At 44.5% G+C, this 27,543-nt stretch overlaps 1 protein-coding gene across 1 annotated transcript in view; it reads left to right on the top strand.

The window, feature by feature from the left end:
* LOC124623087 overlaps positions 1–27,543 on the top strand; it is a 398,296-nt gene that overhangs the window by 317,805 nt on the left and 52,948 nt on the right. Inside the window, exon 5 of the mRNA XM_047148879.1 lies at positions 23,351–23,493. Coding sequence (XP_047004835.1) covers positions 23,351–23,493 — 143 coding nt within the window. The remainder of the gene's footprint in view (positions 1–23,350; positions 23,494–27,543) is intronic.

Below are 27,543 nucleotides of genomic sequence, written 5' to 3'. Positions count from 1 at the left end.
AACTAGACTATAGAGACAGAAAAATAACTAAAGATCCATACACAGAACAAACTGCAGTATTAGAGATACGAAACACACAAAAATAAGCTAGAATTCTTAAAGGAGTTACACAAGGATGCAATCTGTCCCCATCCCTATTCATCATGTACATAGAACATGCAACAAATGAGTGCAAAGAATACTGTGCAAGTACCGAGAAAACAGAGAAGGAATACGGATGCTTAGGTTTTCGGATGATATAAGCTGTAGTAGCAGTAGATAAAAGAAATCCCGACAGAATCTCGGTCGCTAGAGATATAGTAATAAGGAAGAGTACAGATGGGAATTAACTCAAAAAGGACAGTAATATTCGTGTTGTCCACAGAACCAGAAGAAATAAAAATCAAATTTAGCGGAAAGGAAATGAAGAAACAAGATCATACAGATATTTAAAAAGTAAGACAACTGAAGACGGAAGAAGTAAAGAAGACGCAAAACAAAGAATTACGGAAACAAAAGCAATGTTCACGAATAACAAACAAATGCTTTGTTAAAAAGCATAAATACAGAAACGAGGAAAGAGGGAAGTGACAGCTGTTTTTGAGCGTGGTATTCTATGGCTGTGAAACATCGTCAATAGGCAAAAATGAAGTGAATATTTTTTGAAGCACATGAGGTATGGTGCTGAAGACGCCTGTTAAATATAAAGTGGACGTAAAAAATCACCAACCGGGAAGTCCTGTAAAGAAATGAAGAAAGGTCGTTTAGGAGAACAATACAGCGGCGAAGACACGAGTGGACTCGCTACCTAATACGACACAACTAGATTGGTGTGAGTGTTCCACAAGGAACACTACAAGGAGAGATATACCTGGAAGACTGCGACTGGCATTTTTAAAACAAGCTATATATAATGCAGGAGTCTCTAATTACACAGGAATGAAGACGTTTGCTCAGAATAGGTCCCGGGAGACAGCGGCCAACCAGTCGAAAGACTGAAGAAGAAGAACAAGAAAGAAGGAAGAAGGAAGGAGAAGAACGTCACAAATCACCCATGTGTTATTTAGTTAATGGGAAAGTTCGTGTTTCCAACACATTTCACTTTAGCATCATTAATGAACACATTGAGCAATAAACCATTGCTTATAACTGTGTAACAGGCAGCCCTTTGGGAGATGATTACGATTTTGCAACACTAGGCTCACACCGCCCGATTTGTTTACAACCAAGGCGTCGGGCTTCTCACACTCACTGAATTTGGTTTCAAATTGTTCTAAATTATGGAATAATATCCCTTCAACCATATTCGCTTGTGTGTCTACGTTTCCCTGAATGTCAATTTGGAGGGCAGCATGTTCGTAACACTCCTTGCGGCTTTCGGGGTGCTCACCTGTTGATGCTTGATACGTACACAAGTATGGTGGGCTTCCTCGCAAATTCGATGGAATAGCATCTGAAAATGAGGAACGAAATATCAGACTCATCTCTCAATATTCATATACACACCTAGTTAATTCTTAGGGCACTGTACTTTACATAAGTAGCCCTCTACCTACTTGAGTTTTGATTAAAAGTTGCTTTCTGCGGACATTGCTTGCCTTGTTTCAAGAGATGATGGTCCAGTGGTGCTACCAGCCTTGCACCAGTTCTTGGCATATATACTGGTACTGTTTAAAATGTAGTCTACGTTGAAATGCTATTCTTGCTGTACACGCTAGCAAAATTTCCATCGTCAAATTTATGTTCACCGCTCTTCATTGACCATAACCAATAATTTGCCCTCTGAATGTCACTATACAGGAATTAAAAAGTCAGGCCATAAATAAATAATATACATTTTGTAAATTGTATGTGTTACTATAAATATACCTTAAATGGTGCGAATTGAATTTTTTACATTAGCAAATCAGAACCAGAAGTGGATGAACCGTTAACTGACTAAAAAGGAGTGCAATAGATTGAGCATTGAACATGAGGTCTCTGGAAATATTAGCGTTACAAACCTAACTTCACTACAGTTTTACGGTCAATAGCGGAACAACCTGAATTTTCTCTGTTGTGGACTGACAAGACACCCAGTCCACAGTGACGGGTAACCGAAAGGCACGCGCTTAAAATCACGCAGGCTGGCGTGAGGTCTGAAACAGGATACATAATGAATGCTATAAAGAAAAGTACGTAGCTGCTGGAATACTTAACTTTAATCCATCATTTGTATACATCGTTCTTGATGAGACATGCTTCATACGATAACTATCAATTGCTATGGCGCCTTGCGAGGTCGTAGCCATTGACTTAGCTGAAGGGCCGGCCGGGGTGGCCAAGCGGTTAAAGGCGCTACAGTCTGAAACCGCGCGACCGCTACGGTCGCTGGTTCGAATCCTGCCTCGGGCATGGGTGTGTGTGATGTCCTTAGGTTAGTTAAGTTTAAGTAGTTCTAAGTTCTAGGGGACTAATGATCTTAGAAGTTAAGTCCCATAGTGCTCAGAGCCATTTGAATTTGAACTTAGCTGAAGGCTATTCTAACTATCTTCTCTGCAAATAAACGAGGCTTCGTCAGTGTTGCATCGCTAGCTAAGTCGTCCGTACAACTAGGGCGAGGGCTAGTCAGTCTCTCTAGACCGGCCGTGTGGCGGCGCTCGGTCTGTAATTACTGACAGTGGCGACACGCGGGTCCGTCGTATACTAGCGGACCGCGGCCGATTTAAAAGCTACCACCTAGCAAGTGTGGTGTCTGGCGGTGACACCACATTCTCTGTATCCCTCATCAATCAACATGTACTCTACAAAAATTGGGGAGAAAATCTGATGACACAATCTATACCGCAGACTTACAGCATGACTTTTTTTTCAACATTTGTTGTTGTTGTTGTTGTTGTTGTGGTCTTCAGTCCGGAGAATGGTTTGATGCAGCTCTCCATGCTACTCCATCCTGTGCAAGCTTCTTCATCTCCCAGTACTTACTGCAACCTACATCCTTCTGAATCTGCTTAGTATATTCATCTCTTGGTCTCCCTCTACGATTTTTACTCTCCACGCTGCCCTCCAATGCTAAATTTGTGATCCCTTGATGCCTCAGAACATGTCCCACAAACCGGTCCCTTCTTCTTGTCAAATTGTGCCACAAACTCCTCTTCTCCCCAATTCTATTCAATACCTCCTCATTAGTTATGTGATCTACCCATCTAATCTTCAACATTCTTCTGTAGCACCACATTTCGAAAGCTTCTATTCTCTTCTTGTCCAAACTATTTATCGTCCATGTTTCACTTCCATACATGGCTACACTCCATACAAATGCTTTCAGAAAAGACTTCCTCACACTTAAATCTATACTCGATGTTAACAAATTTCTCTTCTTCAGAAACGCTTTCCTTGCCATTGCCAGTCTACATTTTATATCCTCTCTACTTCGACCATCATCAGTTATTTTGCTCCCTAAATAGCAAAACTCCTTTACTACTTTAACTGCCTTATTTCCTAATCTAATTCCCTCAGCATCACCCGACTTAATTCGACTACATTCCATTATCCTCGTTTTGCTTTTCTTGATGTTCATCTTATATCCTCCTTTCAGGACACTGTCCATTCCGTTCAACTGCTCTTCAAAGTCCTTTGCTGTCTCTGACAGAATTACAATGTCATCGACGAACCTCAGAGTTTTTATTGCTTCTCCATGGATTTTAATACCTACTCCGAATTTTTCTTTTGTTTCCTTTATTGCTTGCTCAATATACAGATTGAATAATATCGGGGAGAGGCTACAACCCTGTCTCACTCCCTTCCCAACCGCTGCTTCCCATGCATGCCCCTCGACTCTTATAACTGCCATCTGGTTTCTCTACAGATTGTAAATAGCCGTTCACTCCCTGTATTTTACCCCTGTCACCTTCAGAATTTGGAAGAGAGTATTCCAGTCAACATTGTTAAAAGCTTTCTCTAGGTCTACAAATGCTAGAAACGTAGGTTTGCCTTTCCTTAATCTTTCTTCTAAGATAAGTCGTAGTGTCATTATTGCCTCACGTGTTCCATCATTTCTACGGAATCCAAACTGATCTTCCCAGAAGGTGGCATCTACCATTTTTTCCATTCGTCTGTAAAGAATTCGCGTTAGTATTTTGCAGCTGTGACTTATTAAACTGATAGTTCGGTAATTCTCACATCTGTCGACACCTGCTTTCTTTGGGATTGGAATTATTATATTCTTCTTGAAGTCTGAGGATATTTCGCCTGTCTCATACATCTTGCTCACCAGATGGTAGTTTTGTCAGAACTGGCTCTCCCAAGGCCGTCAGTATTTCCAATGGAATGTTGTCTACTCCTGGGGCCTTATTTCGACTCAGGTCTTTCAGTGCTCTGTCAAACTCTTCACGCAGTATCGTATCTCCCATTTCATCTTCCTCTATGTCCTCTTCCATTTCCATAATATTGTCCTCCAGTACATCACCCTTGTATAGACCCTCTATATACTCCTTCCACTTTTCTGCTTTCCCTCCTTTGCTTAGAACTGGGTTTACATCTGAGCTCTTGATATTCATACAAGTGGCTCTCTTTTCTCCAAAGGTCTCTTCAATTTTCCTGTAGGCAGTATCTATCTTACCCCTAGTGAGACAAGCCTCTACATCCTTACATTTGTCCTCTAGCCACCCCTGCTTAGCCATTATGCACTTCCTGTCGATCTCATTTTTGAGACGTTTGCATTCCTTTTTGCCTGCTTCATTTACTGCATTTTTATGTTTTCTCCTTTCATCAATTCAATATTTCTTCTGTTACCCAAGGATTTCTACTAGCCCTCGTCTTTTTACCTACTTGATCCTCTGCTGCCTTCACTACTTCATCCCTCTGAATCACCCATTCTTCTTCTACTGTACTTTTTTCCCCCATTCCTCTCAATTGTTCCCTTATGCTCTCCCTGAAATTCTGTACAACCTCTGGTTTAGTCATTTTATCCAGGTTCCATCTCCTTAAAGTCCCACCTTTTTGCAGTTTCTTCAGTTTTAATCTACAGGTCATAACCAATAAATTGTGGTCAGAGTCCACATCAGCCCCTGGAAATGTCTTACAATTTAAAACCTGGTTCCTAAATCTCTGTCTTACCATTATATAATCTATCTGATACCTTTTAGTATCTCCAGGGTTCTTCCATGTATACAACCTTCTTTCATGATTCTTAAACCAAGTGTTAGTTATGATTATGATGTGCTCTGTGCAAAATTCTACCAGGCGGCTTCCTCTTTCATTTCTTAGCCCCAATCCTTATTCACCTACTATGTTTCCTTCTCTTCCTTTTCCTACTGACGAATTCCAGTCACCCATGACTATTAAATTTTCGTCTCCCTTCACTACCTGAATAATTTCCTTTATCTCATCATACATTTCATCAATTTCTTCGTCATCTGCAGAGCTAGTTGGCATATAAACTTGTACTACTGTAGTAGGCGTGGGCTTCGTGTCTATCTTGGCCACAATAGTGTGTTCACTATGCTGTTTGTAGTAGCTTACCCGCACTCCTATTTTTTTATTCATTATTAAACCTACTCCTGCATTACCCCTATTTGATTTTGTATTTATAACCCAGTATTCACCTGACCAAAAGTCTTGTTCCTCCTGCCACCTGCCGGCCGGTGTGGGCAAGCGGTTCTAGGCGCTACAGTCCGGAACCGCGCGACCGCTACGGTCGCAGGTTCGTATCCTGTCTCGGGCATGGATGTGTGTGATGTTCTTAGGTTAGTTAGGTTTAAGTAGTTCTATGTTATAGGGGACTGATGACCTCAGCAGTTCTGTCCCATAGTGCTCCGAACCAACCTCCTGCCACCGAACTTCACTAATTCCCACTATATCTAACTTTAACCTATCCATTTCCCTTTTCAAATTTTCTAACCTACCTGCCCGATTAAGGGTTCTGACATTCCACGCTTCGATCCGTAGAACGCCAGTTTTCTTTCTCCTGATAACGACGTCCTCTTGAGTAGTACCCGCCCGGAGATCCGAATGGGGGACTATTTTACCTCCGGAATATTTTACCCAAGAGGACGCCATCATCATTTAACCATACAGTAAAGCTGCATGCCCGCGGGAAAAATTACGACTGTAGTTTGCCCTTGATTTCAAGATTACATCACATAAAATGAGCCGACAAGGGAACACAGAAGTGGACAAAGGCTTACTATATTTCTACCCGTAAATATATTAGGCCAGGGAAAACACAGTTAACACAAGGCAACTATAAAGTGACGTTCGGAGCTCTCAGCCAATCAGCGTCAATATCAGAATTGCACCTCTCTGTCTCTCTCTCTGTCTGTCTGTCTCTCTCTCTCTCTCTCTCTCTCTCTCTCTCTCTCTCTCTCTATTTAAGCTCTCTACATCCAATGCGCTAGGTGACGTCTGCCCACTCATCTGCAGTTTGAGTTTGGGATGCACGCTTTTTCTTCATACGGTTGATGTATCTTTGTCACTATTATGCTCTTATCCAGAATCACAATGTCGTCTATTGGATGACTTGCTGATGCTATCATCTGTGCCCCACCTGACATGTGGGATAATGTCTCATTTCAGGAATATAATTCCTACAAACACAACACGTGTAGATCTATCGTATCTAAAACTTCTCTGAGTTATTACAGCTCCATGTCATGGCGCACTGTATCTACCTTACCGATTTTAATCATTTTTCTAAGTTTTATTTTCATTAGGGTGTGAGTTGACATATTATTTCACATATTATTATCTATGACTGAAATCAACCGATCCACATTTTTTAAAAAAATCGAACCTTAATATTACCTAATGTCACTCTGCCGGCCAACAAAGTCGCATCATAAATGCAACTAACTTCTGCTACGAACATGTAGATGTACATCTACACCTGCATGATTGCTCTGCAATTCACATTTAAGTGCTTGGCAGAGGGTTCATCGAATCTCAATCATACTATCTCTCTACCATTCCACTCCCGAACAGCGCGCGGGAAAAACGAACACCTAAACCTTTCTGTTCGAGCTCTGATTTCTCTTATTTTGTTTTGATGATCATTCCTACCTATGTAGGTTGAGCTCAACAAAATATTTTCGCATTCGGAAGAGAAAGTTGGCGACTGAAATTTCGTAAATAGACCTCGCCGCGACGAAAGACGTCTTTGCTTTAATGACTTCCATCCCAACTCGCGTATCAAATCTGTCACACTCTCTCCCCTATTACGTGATAATACAAAACGAGCTGCCCTTTTTTGCACCCTTTCGATGTCCTCCGTCAATCCCACTTGGTAAGGATTCCATACCGCGCAGCAATATTCTAACAGAGGGCGAACGAGTGTAGTGTAAGCTGTCTCTTTAGTGGACTTGTTGCATCTTCTAAGTGTCCTGCCAATGAAACGCAACCTTTGACTCACCTTCCCCACAATATTATCTTTGTGGTCTTTCCAACTGAAGTTCTTCGTAATTTCAACACCCAGGTACTTAGTTGAATTGACAGCCTTGAGAATTGTACTATTTATCGAGTAATCGAATTCCAACGGATTTCTTTTGGAACTCATGTGGATCACCACACACTTTTCGTTATTTAGCGTCAAATGTCACCTGCCACACCATACAGCAATCTTTTCTAAATCGCTTTGCAACTGATACTGGTCTTCGGATGACCTTACTAGACGGTAAATTACAGCATCATCTGCGAACAACCTAAGAGAACTGCTCAGGAAGGTCTCAGTTCGTAGTAATAGACGGCAAATCGTCAAGTAAAACTGAAGTGATATCAGGTGTTCCCCAGGGAAGCGTCCTGGGACCTCTGCTGTTCCTGATCTATATAAATGACCTGGGTCATTTCAGGGTCATTTATATAGATCAGGAACAGCAGAGGTCCCAGGACGCTTCCCTGGGGAACACCTGATATCACTTCAGTTTTACTTGACGATTTGCCGTCTATTACTACGAACTGCGACCTTCCTGACAGGAAATCACGAATCCAGTCGCACAACTGAGACGATGCCCCATAGGCCCGCAGTTTGATTAGAAGTCGCTTGTGAGGAACGGTGTCAAAAGCTTTCCGGAAATCTAGAGATACGGAATCAACTTGAGATCCTCTGTCGATAGCGGCCATTACTTCGTGCGAATAAAGAGCGATGTCTGTTACCCTGACGGAGTTTCATTGCTCACTGATGAGGTTTTGAGAAGACAGGTTGCCTTTTGGGAGCCAGCGACCTGGCCACACGATCGACGAGCACTATACGCCTCACACGGAGGATGTGACCGAGTAAAACAGACTGCCGAGGCAGCTGAGGTGACAGCGGTCGCCGCCGGTTCTGCAGCCTCCAGTCGGCTCCTGTCGCCCGTGTAAGTGGTCTACTCCCTCGCTGCACTTTCCCCGCCGCGGAGTGGACGCCGTTCTACTTCTCCGTGCGCGGACAGCAAATGCCCCGCGGCCGCAGTGAAAAGCATCGCCTCGACTCTGTGTTATAGCTCTCCTGCTTTCTCCTCGGTTATCTTATCCTGCTGCCTCTGGAGGAAAGCAACATTCCGCTGCGTCAGCTGAAGTAACGAGGAACGAGAGCTAATTAAGGCTCATGTAAGACGTTAAATGGTCGATATAACTCGGAGCATCTACTGCAGGGCAGACAGCAGCACCGGTGTGGCCATTCTTAGTGAACAACGAATAACGAACCGTCTCTTACGCTCCTCATATACAGGGTGTCCAGAAAAGGACTCCCTAATTTCAAAATTAAATATCTCGAAAACAAAGATCGATAGAAGAATGCAGTAAACGGTATGTTTATTGTGAAAGCTGTAAGAAGTTTATACAGCAGTTTGAAATAATAGTTGCCGGCCGAAGTGGCCGTGCGGTTAAAGGCGCTGCAGTCTGGAACCGCAAGACCGCTACGGTCGCAGGTTCGAATCCTGCCTCGGGCATGGATTTTGTGATGTCCTTCGGTTAGTTAGGTTTAACTAGTTCTAAGTTCTAGGGGACTAATGACCTCAGCAGTTGAGTCCCATAGTGCTCAGAGCCATTTGAACCATTTGAAATAATAGTTACAAAAGCTGCTAACAGATGGCGCTGTAATCGCCATACGTAATGCCTAGTATAAATAGTGATCCGAAGCCCAGAGCGATCAGTTCCACTATTGAAACGTGAAAGGAGGTTAGCGTACCGAAGGAAGAGATTAAAACCGTGTACTCCATTGAATAACGCGTTTTTCTGGTGCTAGAGTACCACAGGTTAGACGAGAGTCCTACGGCAACAAGGCGAAGTTTTCAAGCACGATTTAATGTTCCAAAAGGACCCGATGCGAAAACCATTCGTACGCTCTTCGCAAAATTTCAACGAACAGGCAGCGTAACTGATGATCTAGTGGGGCATGTTGGCCGCAAGCAAACCGCAGTGACGCCTGAAAATATCGCCACAGTTTCTGGAATTATTCAGCGAAATCCAATGTCATCCGTCCGTAGAATTACATCTGAGACTGGTTTGAAGCGTTCCAGCGCGCAGAAAATACTGAGAAAGAGCCTACACATGTTTCCATTCCAAATTCAAACGCACCAGGCCATACCCGTACGAGCTGTGCAACAAAGGGTTGCCTTTGCTAATCAGATGCTCACAATGATTGATAGTGCAGGATTTGATGTTGGCTGCATCTGGTTTACAGATGAACACGTTGCAATTTTGGAACAATTTGTCGCCACACAGCAAGCGTTAGAGGATCGACCAGGTACTGAATGGTTTATGCAAGATGGAGCCCGACCACATCAGACCGAACAAGTGTTTCGCTTTCTTGAGGAACACTTCGGGAATCGAGTCATTTCTTTGGAATATCCCAAATTTACTGGTGCAGGCATGGATTGGCCTCCATATTCACCGGATTTGACTCCCTGTGACTTTTTTTTGTGGGGCACAGTGAAAGACATGGTCTACCCGAAGCATCCCGCCACGCTGAAGGAGCTTGAATCGATTCTTCGTTGGCGCCACCTCTGTAGTGCCAATGGTGAACATTTTGAAAACATTGTGATGTGATTGTTTGCAAAGATTGTTTTCATACGATTATTTCACTTATGTATGCTGATATGAGCTGTACAGCGTACAGCGCCATCTGTTAGCAGCTTTTGCAACTATTATTTCAAATTGCTGTATAAACTTCTTACAGCTTTTACAATAAACACACCGTTTACTGCATTCCTCTATCGATCTTTGTTTTCGAGGTATTTAATTTTGAAATCAGGGAGTCCTTTTCTGGACACCCTGTAGGAAATACCTGGAATCTCATTGAATGGAACTGAATTGTATTCCGTGATGAGTCCCACTTCGAACTGAACCCCGATGACTAGCGAACACGTGCTCACAGCCGTTTGGTTGTCGTCAGCGGGGCTCTTACACCAGAGCGGTACTCCGACGACAATTTACGCGCCGTTTTGTTGCCTACATGGCCAACCATCCTTTCGCATTCAGGAGGACGACGGTTCAATCCCACGTCCGGCCATCCTGATTTAGGTTTTCCTCGATTTCCCTAAATCGCTCCAGGCAAATGCCGGGATGGTTCCTTTGAAAGGGCACGGCTGTTGTGTACATAGTTACGCGTAGTCAGCACATACACAACTTCCCACTAGAGCGCGCCCCGCTAAGCACAACAGCGCAGGCGCAGCGCCCGTCCGTCTCCGCACTACGAGATGGCGCTGCCATAGAGACGGACCAAATTCTGCTTCCGCCGATTTGCGTATTAATATGTAACGCAGCCAATGAGATTGCTGCTAATGTAGAACCTTTTCTCCTCGCGGATCACACTCGGGCAGTGATACATGAACGCGCGAGGTATTATAACGAGTGTACAGACCTCCGATTAGTCAGTCTGCATTTGTCTGTACCATTCTGTACGAGTTCTACATTTGTCTGTACCATTTTATAGTCAAGTTTCAGTCTGCGCCTAATAAGATTACCATATTCCTGTACATAGCCATAAAGATAAACGTATACACACTTTTGTTAAGTATCAGAGATATATGTGAGAATAAGATTAACGTACCAGTACCAAGGGAACTTCAGATTGTCAATTGTAAATAGCATCCAAAACCAAGTTAAGTAATTTTTATGCTTGTTATTATTTTAATAAATGTGTGTGAAAATTAATCAAGTTGTGTTTAAAGTTGGTCACTGTCAATCTGCTACTCTGAGCGTGCAAGTGGCATTTCTATCGTCTGACCTAACGGCAGACGATAAACACGCCACGATAAGACCACGAGACATATTGCTGACACTCGCCTACTTCGTTAGAGCGACAAGTCAAATAATCTGATGGTGTGTGTACTGAAGGTCTTACAGTACGCACACCACAACGACCCACTTCCTTCCCTAATCTGATGAGAGCGATGACATCGCTGTTTGGTCTCCTCCCCCAAAAACAATCCAACCAGCCATCCTTGACTTACATTTCAGCAAGATAATCGCGCTCGCACACGGCTAGCGTTTCTACTGCTTTTCTTTCTGCTTGCTAAACCCTACTTTGGCCAGCAAGTTTGCCGGATCTCTCCCAAATTAAGAACGTTTGGAGCATTATGGAAAGTGCCCTCCAACCCGCTCGAGATTTGAGTGTCTAATTGGACATAATTTGGCGCGACATACCTCAGGAGGGCATCCAGCAACTCTGTCAATCGGTGCCAAGCCGAATAACTGCTCGCATAAGGGCCAGATATGGACCAACGCGTTATCGACTAGCTCAATTTGTGAAGCTCTTTCTCTTTCAATCATCCAGCTTTTTGAATGGTAATCATTTATTTTTCTCTACATTTACGTAACATTTACCGATTTCCGTATCATTCGGATAATTCCTTTGTGGTGCGTTTCTTTTTCGTCTTGACCACTTAAATAATTTTTGCCCAGTACCAAAAATAAAGTAAGCAGTAACTGTTGTTTGCCTACTAGAGAGACATTAACCAGCCTTTCTTGTAACTTTCTTCGTTACGAAGATATGATCACCAGTATATATTTTTTAAATACGAGTAACATCCTGTATTTTTTGTCCGGTAATCCGCTTCCTCTCCTTACGACCTGCTCAAAAACGTACCACAGTGTATTTTTTTATATATATTTTAAACATAGCTGTTCAACAGCAACTGTTTCACGTAATAAAATTATAAACAGCCGACCAGCTGCAATGGATAAAGAAATTCTTTACCTAGGTTTCGACAAATATAAATTTGTCTTCTTCAGAAGGTAGCCTAAGGACAATGAACATCATAGCTTACATTAGAAAAGTATTAAACTTTTTTTTTTTCTTTATTGTGATTTTTATCACCTTACACAAGGCGGGCTGTCAGCAGCTGAGTACGCCGCTCTTCAGCCTTGAGGTTTACAGTAAGTAATACATAGAGGGGGCACAGAGAATACAATCAAAACGGCGGGCAAAACAATGTAGACACTAAAAAACAAAAAAAAAGACATGGAGCCGTTCACGCTGGACGAGAAAACATCACTGACACTAGTTGACACGGCGCACATAACATGGATGATGGCGACGGCACACGTGAACAGTGGTGGCGTGACCGCGAACAAACACTAAACACAAACGAAGGCACACACACGAGACACTGATGGCGATGACCTCCGGCGCGCGAATGTTCACTGTGCGTGTGTGAGTCTGAAACTTTTAAGCCAAGAATAAATTTTAACACAAATTAGAGAACTCTTGTATTACAGAAGCATGATAACGACGACTGGTACTTACAATTTTACATTAGTAAGGACTAATGTACCATCGCCGTTTTATAGTTGTCGGCATAGATCCATGTGTCAAAAATAAAATATAGTCCTAGAATTAGTGTTTGTCACGTAAATATGAAATAGCTCATGGATCTTGCAGAGCTCACAACCGACTGAGTGTAATCGGCGAGCGTAGTTACTCTGAAAACAGGGCTGTTGGCGCTCGTGCCGAGAAACATGTGCCGATTGGCGTACAAGGGCAACGTGTAAATTATCAGTATTAATAACGTCCTTAGGTAAAGTAACAATAAAAAAGGAAGAAAATTAACACTCCCGTTATAACAGTATGGGAGCGTTGGTACAAATAATGTAGTTATACATCAGAAAAGCAGGTGGCGCTTACGCCGAGAAACTTACGCCCAGTGGCATATACAGCCAAAATATAAAAAATTTTCATTACTATATTAGTGAAGCCCACAAACGGTATACAAGTCAGAACTTTAAAATTGACAATAATGGCTCTTGTCAAGAAAGAAATACGAACACTGGTACACGATCCTGTTAATACACATTCACAGGGAAAACGAAAATTTTAGAGCCAGGCAAAATCACATAAGGACCGATGTAGTAGCAAACATACATCGTGACAAAACCACCATTACATAAGGGGTAGTGAGCTTAAAGCACTGAAGGTGCATCATAGCTTCCTGAGGAAATAAACCACTAAGGTTACCAGCATTAATGTTATACCGTAAACAGTACAGGTTTAAAGCCTTCGAAACATTGTCTACAAGCAAGGTTCAACTGGTCGTTCAGTATATTACCGGCCTTGAGCTCAAGATGTTTGAAAATTTGTAACTCTTCCCACAGAGCTAATCTACGCCCTTTGTCTTCTCTGTGTAGGATAACAGTGTCTTCTAAATGTTTTGGCGTATGACTGGCTATCAGGAGGTGTTCAGCAAAAGTAGAATTGTGTATATTCGCTCCTTTTTTACCTAATAGGTGTTCTTTATATCTTGTTTTTACAGCTCTGCCTGTTTGACCAATATAATATGAAGGACAGTTGTTACAGGTTAGTTTGTAAACCCCTGAATTGGAAAACCAGTCGCCGGCGATCTCTACTGAATGTACAAGATTTCTCTTTAAACTGTTATCTGTAGAGAAGGAGACGTTACAGTTATATTTTTTCATTAGAAGACGTTTTATCCTATACGATATATTGCCCAAGAAAGGAATAGAAATAAATTTTTTAGCTTCTTTGCTATCAGTGGGGAGGTGTAGCATTCACATCAATATGACGTTATTGAAAACGTAACACAAAACTGACTTTGACTCTCTCCTCTAGTAGCACACAGCGCAGATAACCTGGGACAACGTAAGTCGCCCAGTTGCTATAGTTGACAGTAAACAAATGGGAACACGAGGAAAATGCACACCGGTGATTCAGTCAACCTTTTCAGTCGAAGCTTTCCGTGAGTACAATGTACACCACTGAAGAGAGAGTAGAAATGCTGCTCACTCACGGAGAATATAACTTATCAGAACAGTAACGCCAATAATGTTTTCTTGTCAGGCCATCGCTCTCTGTAGAGTTCCTCTGCCTGAGTAGCATTATGCCTACATTCACCCAGAACAAATAAAAGTAAAGATGATGCAGTTTTCAATCAAGCACTGCTTTACTGCACCGAAATTTCGTTTAAAAACACTGCAGGACTCTTCCACATGCATTCGTGTTGCAGATAAGAAGCTTTTATGTTTATATTAAAGATGAAATTCTGACAGTTTAGGCAATTAGTTGAAAGAAAGTTTCCTGGGAATTTTAAGATTTTCATTGAAATTTCTTTTAGTTCTTCGGTCTAGATGACTGCCTGTACGTATGAGTTAGATTTTGTTCCCAGTTTCGGATTTCGTTCTATTTTCTTTCGACGGTCCTGGAAATCATTGCGTTTCGTTTCATTAGAGGGAATTAACACCACAGGTTATTGTACAGAACTTATGTGAGTCACAGGAAGAGATAACACTATCAAGTAGCTCCGTGGGAAGTCTCATGATGAAGCCCTAGCACAGTGAGACGTAGCGAGATAGCTACGTCTGGAAGTCGGTGTCCGCTGCGGTAAGACCCGTCCACGAAGGGCCATGGTCGACACTCGCTGGTCGGGAGTGTACTCAAAATGAGGGACAGCGGACCAGTCGATTCAGTTGCCTGCAGCAAATTCTGACGATCAACAACTGTTGGGAAGCCGCATGCCGGCCCAAGTCCTACTAACATGGGGAGGACTCGACGCAGGAATCAAGGACTTCCAAACTGCGCGCGCCTTCAGTAGACCGTTAAAACAACATAATGTGCACGTAGAAGGTGCAATACTCTGGCAATCCCGAGAAAATCGCAAGAGAAGTTTTACGTGGCTGTTATGTAACTAATGTATCTGTGCGAAGATGCCGGCCGTCAGAAGTAATTGTGGTGACACCTGGCACGAAACGGAAAACCAAGGAACTACCCTTCGAGGAGCGCAACTTGAAGCAGTCACAGACCTGGCATTTCTCAAGCAGCGGAGGCGAGCGTAGACGGCTGTGGCTACACTTCACGCGGATATAACACCCACCTGATCGAGCCGGCCGGGGTGGCCGAGCGGTTCTAGGTGCTACAGTCTGCAACTGCGCGACCGCTACGGTCGCAGGTTCGAATCCTGCCTCGGGAATGGGTGTGTGTGATGTCCTTAGGTTAGTTAGGTTTAAGTAGTTCTAAGTTCTAGGGGACTGATGACCTCAGAAGTTAAGTCCCATAGTGCTCAGAGCCATTTGAACCACCTGATCGACGGCCGTCCTTCGTAAGAAGAAGCCTGGAGCTGTACATCTCCTGCAGCGATTACATATTACAATGAAGTAATGAAGTGAATAATGAATCTCTTGTACGTCTCTAAAATGTAGTTCAGTCTCCTGTTGGCCACTCTCGAACGACTTTCACTTTAATGGTTTGAGTTTAACATTGTTTACGTGGTCGAGCTGTGTAATATCGTTGATGTGAATAAATCAAGTTAAAAAAATGGTTGGAGGTCGCGCTTATCAAGTAGGTCGGGCACGAGACGACGGTCCGAATCCATCTGTCACTTATTTTTTAATCTATTTCTGCCATCACTGGTCACTTTATTTAATTTATATGACATTTGAAAGGTAATATATCGAAAAAGAAAATCCCACACACATTTTCATGAAGTCGTAGTGAATTTCATATGTTATTTGCCTATTTATTATTTTTAAGTAAATTTTCAAGAACGAGGAGCCGGCCAGAGTGGCTGAGCGGTTCTAGGCGCCACAGTTTGGAACCGCGCGACCGCTACGGTCGCAGGTTCGAATCCTGCCTCGGGCATGGTTGTGTGTGATGTCCTTAGGTTAGTTAGGTTTAAGTAGTTCTAAGTTCTAGGGGACTGATGACCTTAGAAGTTAAGCCCCATAATGCTCAGAGGTATTTGAACTAAGGACGAGGGACAGGCTTGAAAAGGCCAAGACAAACCTCGATAAATAACGAAGCGAACGACGTTATTCACAACCAGTAATTATTATTGATTTAACGCCACTAAGGAGCGCTTTGACTAGTTCTTCTTCGATGCTCTCTTCCGTTCCCACTATCTCTTGGGCCCTGCTGATAATCTCTCCTTCCTCTCCTGTGAAAGGGGCTTCCGACGTTTAGGGACTCTAGGTGGTGGGGTCCAAGACTCTGTCATAGCACAAAATTTGGAACGATCTTCTACTTCCAGTTCAGACATCCCAGCCGAATCGAAGTCCTTTAGTGCTTCATTAATCCACAGTCTTCCAGCCTTGTAGCTTTTAACCAATGGTAAGATCTTCTTGGTAAGCCTATTGTTGTTCATTCGTTGTAGGTGCCCATAGAACTTGAGCCTCCTACGTCACATACTGGTTTTGGCTGATACTGACTGTTGATCAGTTCAGAATTAGACTTTGTAAGTAAGCTGTTTAGGTTTTTATATTGGTAACGCCACGTAGCGCTCTGTATGAAAAGCACTGGCTGTGCTGTGTGCAGTCTGTGGCTGGTTTGCATTGTTGTTGGCTATTGTAGTGTTGGGCAGTTGGTTGTTAACAGCGCCTAGCGTTGCGCAGTTGGAGGTGAGGCGCCAGCAGTGGTGGATGTGGGGAGTGAGATGGCGGAGTTTTGAGAGCGGATGATCTGGACAGAGACAGTAAATTTATAAGACTGGATATCATGAACTGATATATATATTTCAACACTATTAAGGTAAATACATTTTTTGTTCTCTATCAAAATCTTTCATTTGCTAACTATGCCTATCAGTAGTTAGTGCCCTCAGTAGTTCGCATCTTTTATTTAGCTGGCAGTAGTGGCGCTCGCTGTATTGCAGTAGTTCGAGTAACGAAGATTTTTGTGAGGTAAGTGATTTGTGAAAGGTATAGGTTAATGTTAGTCAGGGCCATTCTTTTGTAGGGATTATTAAAAGTCAGATTGCATTGCGCTAAAAATATTGTGTGTCAGTTTAAGCACAGTCATGTATAATTTTTCTAAGGGGACGTTTCAACTTCAATCGGTAGGTTTCATCTGGGAGCAATCTCGGGCCATGAATTTCTCTGAGAATATGTCTTTGGGATTTCTCCAGGTCATCCATCGTGCCTTTTCTGTTCATCAAGAGGGTCTCTGGGGCATACAGAAACTGTGGTCTGGCAGCAGTTCTGTAATGGCAGAACTTAGCATTCTTTGAGATGCACTTCTTGTTGTACAGACTGTGGGACAGATGGTATGCCGCGTTGAGTTTGTTACGCGTTTCTGAGATGGAGGTGCCGTCTCTACCATTGGGGTGGACCCATTCACCAAGATAACGAAAGCGACTGACCCTCCCAATCGTTCCATGTATAGTCGTCAAAGGGGTGTTACTGGAGTGCCGGTTCTTGTCATACGATATTTGTAACCCTGACTTCGCCGCCCTCTCGTGCTGGGCTTGGATTACAACCAGTAATATACTACAGTTAGTCACAATATGCCACACCACAAGAGTAGTGGACAATTAATCATCGAATCTGCTCTTGACATCACACATTGCAGGATGATATTTGTCATACAGAGATGAGAAACATAAATTGAAACGGCATCTATTAAATCGAATGAAGGCAGTTTCCGCCTGTTTACAGGGAATGTTTAGGGTTTCTAAGGGAAAACACACCTCGTTGACATCCAGTAGTTTGGATGCAAAGTATGCGTTACGCAATTACACTCCTGGAAATTGAAATAAGAACACCGTGAATTCATTGTCCCAGGAAGGGGAAACTTTATTGACACATTCCTGGGGTCAGATACATGACATGATCACAGTGACAGAACCACAGGCACATAGACACAGGCAACAGAGCATGCACAATGTCGGCACTAGTACAGTGTATATCCACCTTTCGCAGCAATGCAGGCTGCTATTCTCCCATGGAGACGATCGTAGAGATGCTGGATGTAGTCCTGTGGAACGGCTTGCCATGCCATTTCCACCTGGCGCCTCAGTTGGACCAGCGTTCGTGCTGGACGTGCAGACCGCGTGAGACGACGCTTCATCCAGTCCCAAACATGCTCAATGGGGGACAGATCCGGAGATCTTGCTGGCCAGGGTAGTTGACTTACACCTTCTAGAGCACGTTGGGTGGCACGGGATACATGCGGACGTGCATTGTCCTGTTGGAACAGCAAGTTCCCTTGCCGGTCTAGGAATGGTAGAACGATGGGTTCGATGACGGTTTGGATGTACCGTGCACTATTCAGTGTCCCCTCGACGATCACCAGTGGTGTACGGCCAGTGTAGGAGATCGCTCCCCACACCATGATGCCGGGTGTTGGCCCTGTGTGCCTCGGTCGTATGCAGTCCTGATTGTGGCGCTCACCTGCACGGCGCCAAACACGCATACGACCATCATTGGCACCAAGGCAGAAGCGACTCTCATCGCTGAAGACGACACGTCTCCATTCGTCCCTCCATTCACGCCTGTCGCGACACCACTGGAGGCGGGCTGCACGATGTTGGGGCGTGAGCGGAAGACGGCCTAACGGTGTGCGGGACCGTAGCCCAGCTTCATGGAGACGGTTGTGAATGGTTCTCGCCGATACCCCAGGAGCAACAGTGTCCCTAATTTGCTGGGAAGTGGCGGTGCGGTCCCCTACGGCACTGCGTAGGATCCTACGGTCTTGGCGTGCATCCGTGCGTCGCTGCGGTCCGGTCCCAGGTCGACGGGCACGTGCACCTTCCGCCGACCACTGACGACAACATCGACGTACTGTGGAGACCTCACGCCCCACGTGTTGAGCAATTCGGCGGTACGTCCACCCGGCCTCCCGCATGCCCACTATACGCCCTCGCTCAAAGTCCGTCAACTGCACATACGGTTCACGTCCACGCTGTCGCGGCATGCTACCAGTGTTAAAGACTGCGATGGAGCTCCGTATGCCACGGCAAACTGGCTGACACTGACGGCGGCGGTGCACAAATGCTACGCAGCTAGCGCCATTCGACGGCCAACACCGCGGTTCCTGGTGTGTCCGCTGTGCCGTGCGTGTGATCATTGCTTGTACAGCCCTCTCGCAGTGTCCGGAGCAAGTATGGTGGGTCTGACACACCGGTGTCAATGTGTTCTTTTTTCCATTTCCAGGAGTGTATATGTGCTGACAATTGATGACGTACGATGGATTTTAGTAGAAAATAGTAAGTAGTCAAATAACATGAAATTCACTAAAACTTCATAGACATATATGTGATATTTTTACAAAGTATATTACCTCTCAAATGTCGTACAAATTAAATAATATGACCAGTGGTGAAAAAATTAGATTAAGAATTAAGCTCGAGCGGGAGTCGAGCCGTGGCCTCATACACGTTCGTTTTACGAAGTTCGAAAGCTAATCAATCGACCACCACGAATTCGAGCGTGCGGCAAGTAAGCACAGCTACATAAGCCACATAATAGACACGTAAGACTTCTCTTGCGATTTTCTCAGAATTGCCGGAATGGTGAACCTTTCTACTGGCACGTTATGTTGCTTTAATGGCCTTCTAGAGGTGTACAAAGTCTGAAGGCAGTAAGTGACCCCAAAGTGGTGGCGTTCCCATGCAGCGCAGCGCGGACTATTTTCAGCCACGTAACTTGCGGAGGAAAATAGTCCCATGCCGCCTGCACTTCCTCTTGTCGATTGGAACGCTGTTTGTCGGCGAGAGATGTGTCTGTAGTGGTGTCATCCTGAGTTCCCAGCGATAAATGGCAGCGTAGTTATCATTGTCGTTGGGCTAGCTTGCTGCCTGGAAACTGCTGTGGACGTAATTGTCCTACAGACGCCTGTGCAGGAAGTTGACGCCGCCTGACGGCAGACCACCCGCATCACGCGAGTGTGCGTGGAGTTGCTCTCCGCAAGGAGAATAGGTGCGAGTACCACACCTATTAAGAAAATGCTTTAATTTTCACTACCGACTGCATTCATCGAACATCAACAAGTGATATGTACTTGAGGTCTTGTGTGTGGTCTTCAGAATACCACTGTAACGTAATAAATACCAAAGAACTTAAGGTACCATTCTCTAGGCACTTAACAACAGAGGGGGTTAGCGGAGCGGTCTAAGGCGCTGCAGTCATGGACTGTGCGGCTGGTCCCGGTAGAGGTTCGAGTCCTCCCTCGGGCATAGGTGTGTGTGTTTGTTCTTAGGATAATTTAGGTTAAATAGTGTGTAAGCTTAGGGACTGATGACCTTAGCAATTAAGTCCCATAAGATTTCACACGCATTTGAACATTTTTGAACTTAATAACATTCAATAAATACGACTGGTAGTGAAAGTTAAAACGACGTTGTGATGATTTATATACAGCTTGAAGTATCCAGAACTGTGGCAGCAGAATGAACAAATCTTGTATTCCTGATTGCTGCCTGTGTTTACTGACAGCGCTATTTGACACACTATAATGGTACTGTACACGATCGTGGAAACCGAGTGTGGTCTTGAGCGGATATCTTGAACTTTGTTTTCCCCATTACTGGTTAAGTGATAATTTTTCCACTGTTGTGCACGCCTGATACACATCTGTCTTTATCAGTGTCTACTTGAGGATAACTGGGAAGCGGCTCTAGGAGGAGCGGGCGTGCAGATGCTGCGTTTTCCTCACGAGAAGGAAACATTCTGAAAACTTCACTCGGAGCTGGAATGGAATACTGGTGGTGTCTTTAATTTTTTGAGTCAATGTGTGTGTGTGTGTGTGTGTGTGTGTGTGTGTGTGTGTGTGTCTGTGAGACTGAACGTATGCCTTCGAGATAGGAAGCTGTCATCGAGGCTAAGGGTGGGCAATACCATATTGAATTCCAGCATTACCGATGGAGGGCGTTACGAAGTTGTAAGTCATTTTCAGCCAGGTGATCAGATAGTGTATATGGTTCCAGGGAACTTGGAAAAGTCTGTGGAACCGTGTAACTTCACTTGATTAACACACTTGTGCCTGGGTTTCAGGCAACACCCTCCGTTTCGTTCGATGCTGTGGCTCTATTCCAATACAGCTGCAGAGCTACTGCAATATTTTTCCAATTTAGGGGGAATACCAAGTCAGCTGAGGCGTGAACGGGAACTTGGACTGAGGAGGGGTGCGTGCTAGGGTAGTCCGTGCAGTGGTGCGTAGCCACTGTGTCCGGGAGGTGAAGTGGTCAGCGCATCTGACTAATGAGCAGCAGAACCAGGTTCGAATCCCTAGCTCGGTACGAATTTTCATTCGTCGCTTCAGTCTGCATACAGACAGACGATCAGTCACTTCTTTGTTCACCTTTTAGAAACGTTTGACCACAGTGTAGGCTTAGCGCCACCTAACCACTGTTTCACACAATGGTGCGTTCCTGCCGTACGCTGCAACCTGCTCAGAGCGGTCTGTTGTAGCGTTGATTCCCCTCAAATGCAGGAAACGAACTGACGCACGTATTTTGGCTCTGAGCACTATGCGACTTAACTTCTGAGGTCATCAGTCGCCTAGAACTTAGAACTAATTAAACCTAAGGACATCACACACATCCATGCCCGAGGCAGGATTCGAACCTGCGACCGTAGCGGTCACGCGGTTCCAGACTGAAGCGCCTTTAACCGCACGGCCACACCGGCCGGCCCGCACGTATTTTGTCAGTGGGTTGGGCCACTTCGTTCTGGCGCATATAGCGACATACTACGGCGCTGTAGTTCGGGGATTCCGTAGTGCATCACGACGGCAGATATCAAAAGTAGCCTGACGCCTAATGGTGGACATTAATTTGGAGATTGTCGATCGTTCTTCCTTATGACTGCTTGAACTCTGCTGGTGAAACTTTCAGTGCTTCTGAATGTCTGAGGAGGAATTGCAGCCCATTCTTCCTTGCGACCCGAAACCGTAGAAGATACTGATGACGGACGCTGGAGCGAAGTCCACATTCATCCCAAAAGTGCATTATTTTGTGTTCTCGTCGTGATTCTGAGCGGGCCAGTCCATTTCAGGAATGCTGTTGTCAACAAACAGTTGCCTCACAGATATTGTTTTATGACGGGTTCCATTGCCAAGCTGATATAGTCATCGCCTCCAAACTGTTGCTCTACCCTACGCAGTATAGGGATCCTTAAGAGCAACAACGGTACCACACTGTAACCACGAAAAACACCCCCATACCCCAACTCCACCTCCTCTCTACTTTACTGTTGGCACTAATCATGATGACAAGTAATGTCCTACAGGCGTTTGTTGAACTCGAATCGTTTCACTGCATTGCACCAGGGTACAGCGTGATTCGTCACTCCAGATCATTCGTTCCCAGCCACACATTGCCCACTGGCGTCTCTCTTTACACCACCACAAGCGTCGGGTACCGAAGACTGCAGATATCTACAGCTTACGATGAGCTCCTCGACCGCTGTACGCCGTCCTTTTTAGCCTTTGTGCTAGTTGGACTGCTGGCAGAATTTCGTAGCTCAGAAGTGATTCCTTACGGTGATTTCGTGCGATTTTTTGAAATCACCCTCCGCATTGCTCCACGGTCCTTATCTGTCACTAGCCGGCCGGTGTGGCCGTGCGGTTCTAGGCGCTTCAGTTTGGAACCGCTACGGTCGCAGGCTCGAATCGTGCCTCGGGCATGGATGTGTGTGATGTCCACAGGTTAGTTAGGTTTAATTAGTTCTAAGTTCTAGGGGACTGATGACCACAGATGTTAAGTCCCATAGTGCTCAGAGCCATTTGAACCATTTATCTGTCACTACATGAGCTCTGCCTGGTCTAGGTTCAGCTATGGTTGGTTCTTCACGGTTCCACTTCACAATCACATTACCAACAGTTAGCGTATAAATCCCCAGATGGATTTGTTACTTCAGGTGACATCCAACGCCTGCTCCACGTTCAAAGTCACTGAGCTCACCTGATTGACCCACTCTGCTGTTACCACTTCCCTGCTAACAACGCAAAACTCCCCACTTACTTTTGTACTAGCGGGCTTGCCTCTCGCGACATCTGGTGGTCAGTTCTGCATTACAAAGAAGTGTCCTCGTACTTCTGATCAGATAGCACATGTACAAAACGTATCGCTTATGAGGAGCTGCTAATCATGTAATTTGATTTTTTTAGGAGCGATAATTAACACTGTACGCCTACTTGTAGATGTAGTGAGTGCCATCCATAGCGGCGATGCTGAAGCTGCTGGTGTTTTTGCAGTGCTGGGGTTGGCAGCACTGGCGGAGGGCGCCCTGGAGGCGGTGGTGCACGCGGGCTGCGGCGGTGACGCCCGCTTCACACTCGCCGTGCTGAGAGCGCTCTTCACCTTCCTGCAGATGCACTTCCTCTTCATAGACTCCCAGGTAAGTGTGCTACACTCTGAAACATATTCTACTCTACACATGCTATCCACGGTGTATGAAAAATTTCGTACACTCTGCTAGAGAATTCCACAAAAATTTTTATGTCTACTGATGTTAAAAAGTACACGTTAATAGTGCTCACTGTGATTCAGAAGTCGACCTTAGTGATTCGATAGTCTTGGCCAACAAGACAAAGTCGTAATTAGTGGAGACAGTGAATGTATGCTACAGATGTGCTTTAATCGTATTAACAAAATGGTGCATCGTCAGTCAATGACTGCCTGATTGTTGTTGTTGTGGTCTTGAGTCCTGAGACTGGTTTGATGCAGCTCTCCATGATACTCTATCCTGTGCAAGCTTCTTCATCTCCCAGTACCTACTGCAGCCTACATCCTTCTGAATCTGCTTAGTGTATTCATCTCTTGGTCTTCCTCTGCGATTTTTACCCTCCACGCTGCCCTCCAATACTAAATTGGTGAGCCCTCGATGTCTCAGAACATATCCTACCAACCGATCCCTTCTTCTAGTCAAGTTGTGCCACAAGCTCCTATTCTCCCCAATTCTATTCAATACCTCCTCATTAGTTATGTGATCTACCCATCTAATCTTCAGCATTCTTCTGTATCACCAGATTTCGAAAGCTTCTATTCTCTTCTTGTCTAAGCTATTTATGGTCCATGTTTCACTTCCATACATGGCTACACTCCATACAAATACTTTCAGAAACGACTTCCTGACATTTAAAACTATGCTCGATGTTACAAATTTTTCTTCTTCAGAAACGCTTTCCTTGCCATTGCCAGTCTACATTTTATATCCTCTCTACTTCGGCCATCATCAGTTATTTTGCTCCCCAAATAGCAAAACTCCTTTGCTACTTTAAGTGTCTCATTTCCTAAACTAATTCCCTCAGCATCACCCGACTTAATTCGACTACATTCCATTATCCTCGTTTTGCTTTTGTTGATGTTCATCTTATATCCTCCTTTCAAGACACTGTCCATTCCGTTCAACTGCTCTTCCAAGTCCTTTGCTGTCTCTGACAGAATTACAATGCCATCGGCGAACCTCAAAGTTTTTATTTCTTCACCATGGATTTTAATATCTACTCCGAATTTATCTTTTGTTTCCTTTACTGCTTGCTCAATATACAGATTGAATAACATCGGGGAGAGGCGACAATCCTGTCTCACTCCCTTCCCAACCACTGCTTCCCTTTCATACCCCTCGACTCTTGTAACTGCCATCTGGTTTCTGTACAAATTGTAAATAGCCTTTCGCTCCCTGTATTTTACCCCTGCCACCTTCAGAATTTGAAAGAGAGTATTCCAATCAACATTGTCAAAAGCTTTCTCTAAGTCTGCAAATGCTAGAAACGTAGGTTTGCCTTTCCTTAATCTTTCTTCTAAGATAAGTCGTAGGGTCAGTATTGCCTCACGTGTTCCAACATTTCTACGGAATCCAAACTGATCTTCCCCGAGGTCGGCTTCTATCAGTTTTTCCATTCGTCTGTAAAAAATTCGCGTTAGTACTTTGCAGCTGTGACTTATTTAACTGATAGTTCGGTAATTTTCACATCTGGACTGCCTGATACTTAGCAGTATAGTGCAGACGTCATCTCCAGTCAGTTGTCCGCACGTACCCGCAGACGACATGTCTGACATGACGATGGAGAGTGCTGGACTCTGACAGTAACGTCACTGTTGGTATTTCTGTACAGGCTCTGGTGATATTTCTCCTGCAGGTCAACTAATGTTGCTGGTGTAAAATGTAGATTTGAGGTTCGCCTGAAGGAGAAAGTCGAGTGGTGTGAGGTCTGGCAACCTAGGTAGCCGTTCCACTGGACCCCGTCCACCAACCCAGCGCCCAGGAAGTACATCACTCTGAGGAGTCGGCGGACGTTTCCTCCAAAGTGTGCAGGTCCGTCATCGTGCTGCAAGAGAACCCTACATGTTTTCTCAAGATGATTTCTGTTGCATGCAGCATTGGGCATCCATTACAAAATATGGGAGCAGTGAGGATATCCTCATGTATGCCACACCATACATTTAACTCCGGTTTCTCTGAGTGTATGCCTCGACAGTGAGATGGGGATTGTCATTTACCCACTGGACAGTGTTACGTCTATTCACCGTCCAGTTCAAAAATGGTTCAAATGGCTCTGAGACTATGGGACTTAACTGCTGTGGTCATCAGTCCCCTAGAACTTAGAACTGACATCGAAATAAGTGTCCAAGGAATAGAAGAGCAACTGGAATCACTCAACAGAGGAAAGTCCACTGGACCTCACGGGATACCAGTTCGATTCTACACAGAGTACGCGAAAGAACTTGCCCCCTTCTAACAGCCGTGTACCGCAAGTCTCTAGAGGAACGGAAGGTTCCAAATGATTGGAAAAGAGCACAGGTAGTCCCAGTCTTCAAGAAGGGTCGTCGAGCAGATGCGCAAAACTATAGACCTATGTCTCTGACGACGATTTGTTGTAGAATTTTAGAACATGTTTTTTGCTCGAGTATCATGTTGTTTTTGGAAACCCAGAATCTACTCAGTAGGAATCAACATGGATTCCGGAAACAGCGATCATGCGAGACCCAACTCGCTTTATTTGTTCATGAGACCCAGAAAATATTAGATACAGGCTCCCAGGTAGATGCCATTTTCCTTGACTTCCGGAAGGCATTCGATACAGTTACGCTCTGTCGCCTGATAAACAAAGTAAGAGCCTACGGAATATCAGACCACCTGTGTGACTGGATTGAAGAGTTTTTAGCAAACAGAACACAGCAGGTTGTTATCAATGGAGAGACGTCTACAGACGTTAAAGTAACCTCTGGCGTGCCACAGGGGAGTGTTATGGGACCATTGCTTTTCACAATATATGTAAATGACCTAGTAGATGGTGTCGGATAGTTTCGCGGTTGATGCTGTAGTATACAGAGAAGTTGCAGCATTAGAAAATTGTAGCGAAATGCAGGAAGATCTGCAGCGGATAGGCACTTGGTGCAGGGAGTGGCACCTGACTCTTAACATAGACAAATGTAATGTATTGCGAATACATAGAAAGAAGGATTCATTATTGCATGATTATATGATAGCGGAACAAACACTGGTAGCAGTTACTTCTGTAAAATATCTGGGAGTATGCGTGGGGAACGATTTGAAGTGGAATGATCATATAAAATTAATTGTTGGTAAGGCGGGTACCAGGTTGAGATTCAATGGGAGAGTCCTTAGAAAATGTAGTCCGTCAACAAAGGAGGTGGCTTACAAAACACTCGTTCGACCTATACTTGAGTTTTGCTCATCAGTGTGGGATCCGTACCAGATCGGGTTGACGGAGGAGATAGAGAAGATCCAAAGAAGAGCAGCGCGTTTCGTCACAGGGTTATTTAGTAACCGTGATAGCGTTACGGAGATGTTTAGCAAACTCAAGTGGCAGATTCTGCAAGAGAGGCGCTCTGCATCGCGGTGTAGCTTGCTCACCAGGTTTCAAGAGGGTGCGTTTCTGGATGAGGTATCGAATATATTGCTTCCCCCTACTTATACCTCCCGAGGAGATTACGAATGTAAAATTAGAGAGATTCGAGCGCGCACGGAGACTTTCAGACAGTCGTTCTTCCCGCGAACCATACGCGACTGGAACAGAAAAGGGAGGTAATGACAGTGGCACGTAAAGTGTCCTCCCCCACACACCGTTGGGTGGCTTGCGGAGTATAAATGCAGATGTAGATGTAGATGTAGAACTACTTAAACCTAACTAACTAAAGGAGATCACACACATCCATGCCCGAGGCAGGATTCGAACCTGCGACCGTAGCTGTCGCGCGGTTCCAGAATGTAGCGTCTAGAACCGCTCGGGCACTCCGGCCGGCCACCGTCCAGTTCAAATGGAAATTAGCTTCATTGCTGAAGAAAATATCAGCTTCAAGATTCCGCTGGTGTGTACATCATTTTCAAATCATTCACAGAATTGCACTTGCCTGTCAGTTACATCAGTTCTCGCACAAAGTTGATTCGATAGAAATGGAAATGATTAGAGGACAATATCCC

This window comes from Schistocerca americana, chromosome 7 (assembly GCF_021461395.2).
Source record: "Schistocerca americana isolate TAMUIC-IGC-003095 chromosome 7, iqSchAmer2.1, whole genome shotgun sequence".
Taxonomy (NCBI): Eukaryota; Metazoa; Arthropoda; class Insecta; order Orthoptera; family Acrididae; genus Schistocerca; species Schistocerca americana.
Note: the sequence above shows the minus strand (reverse complement) of the source record. Positions and strands in the feature narration are given on the sequence as shown.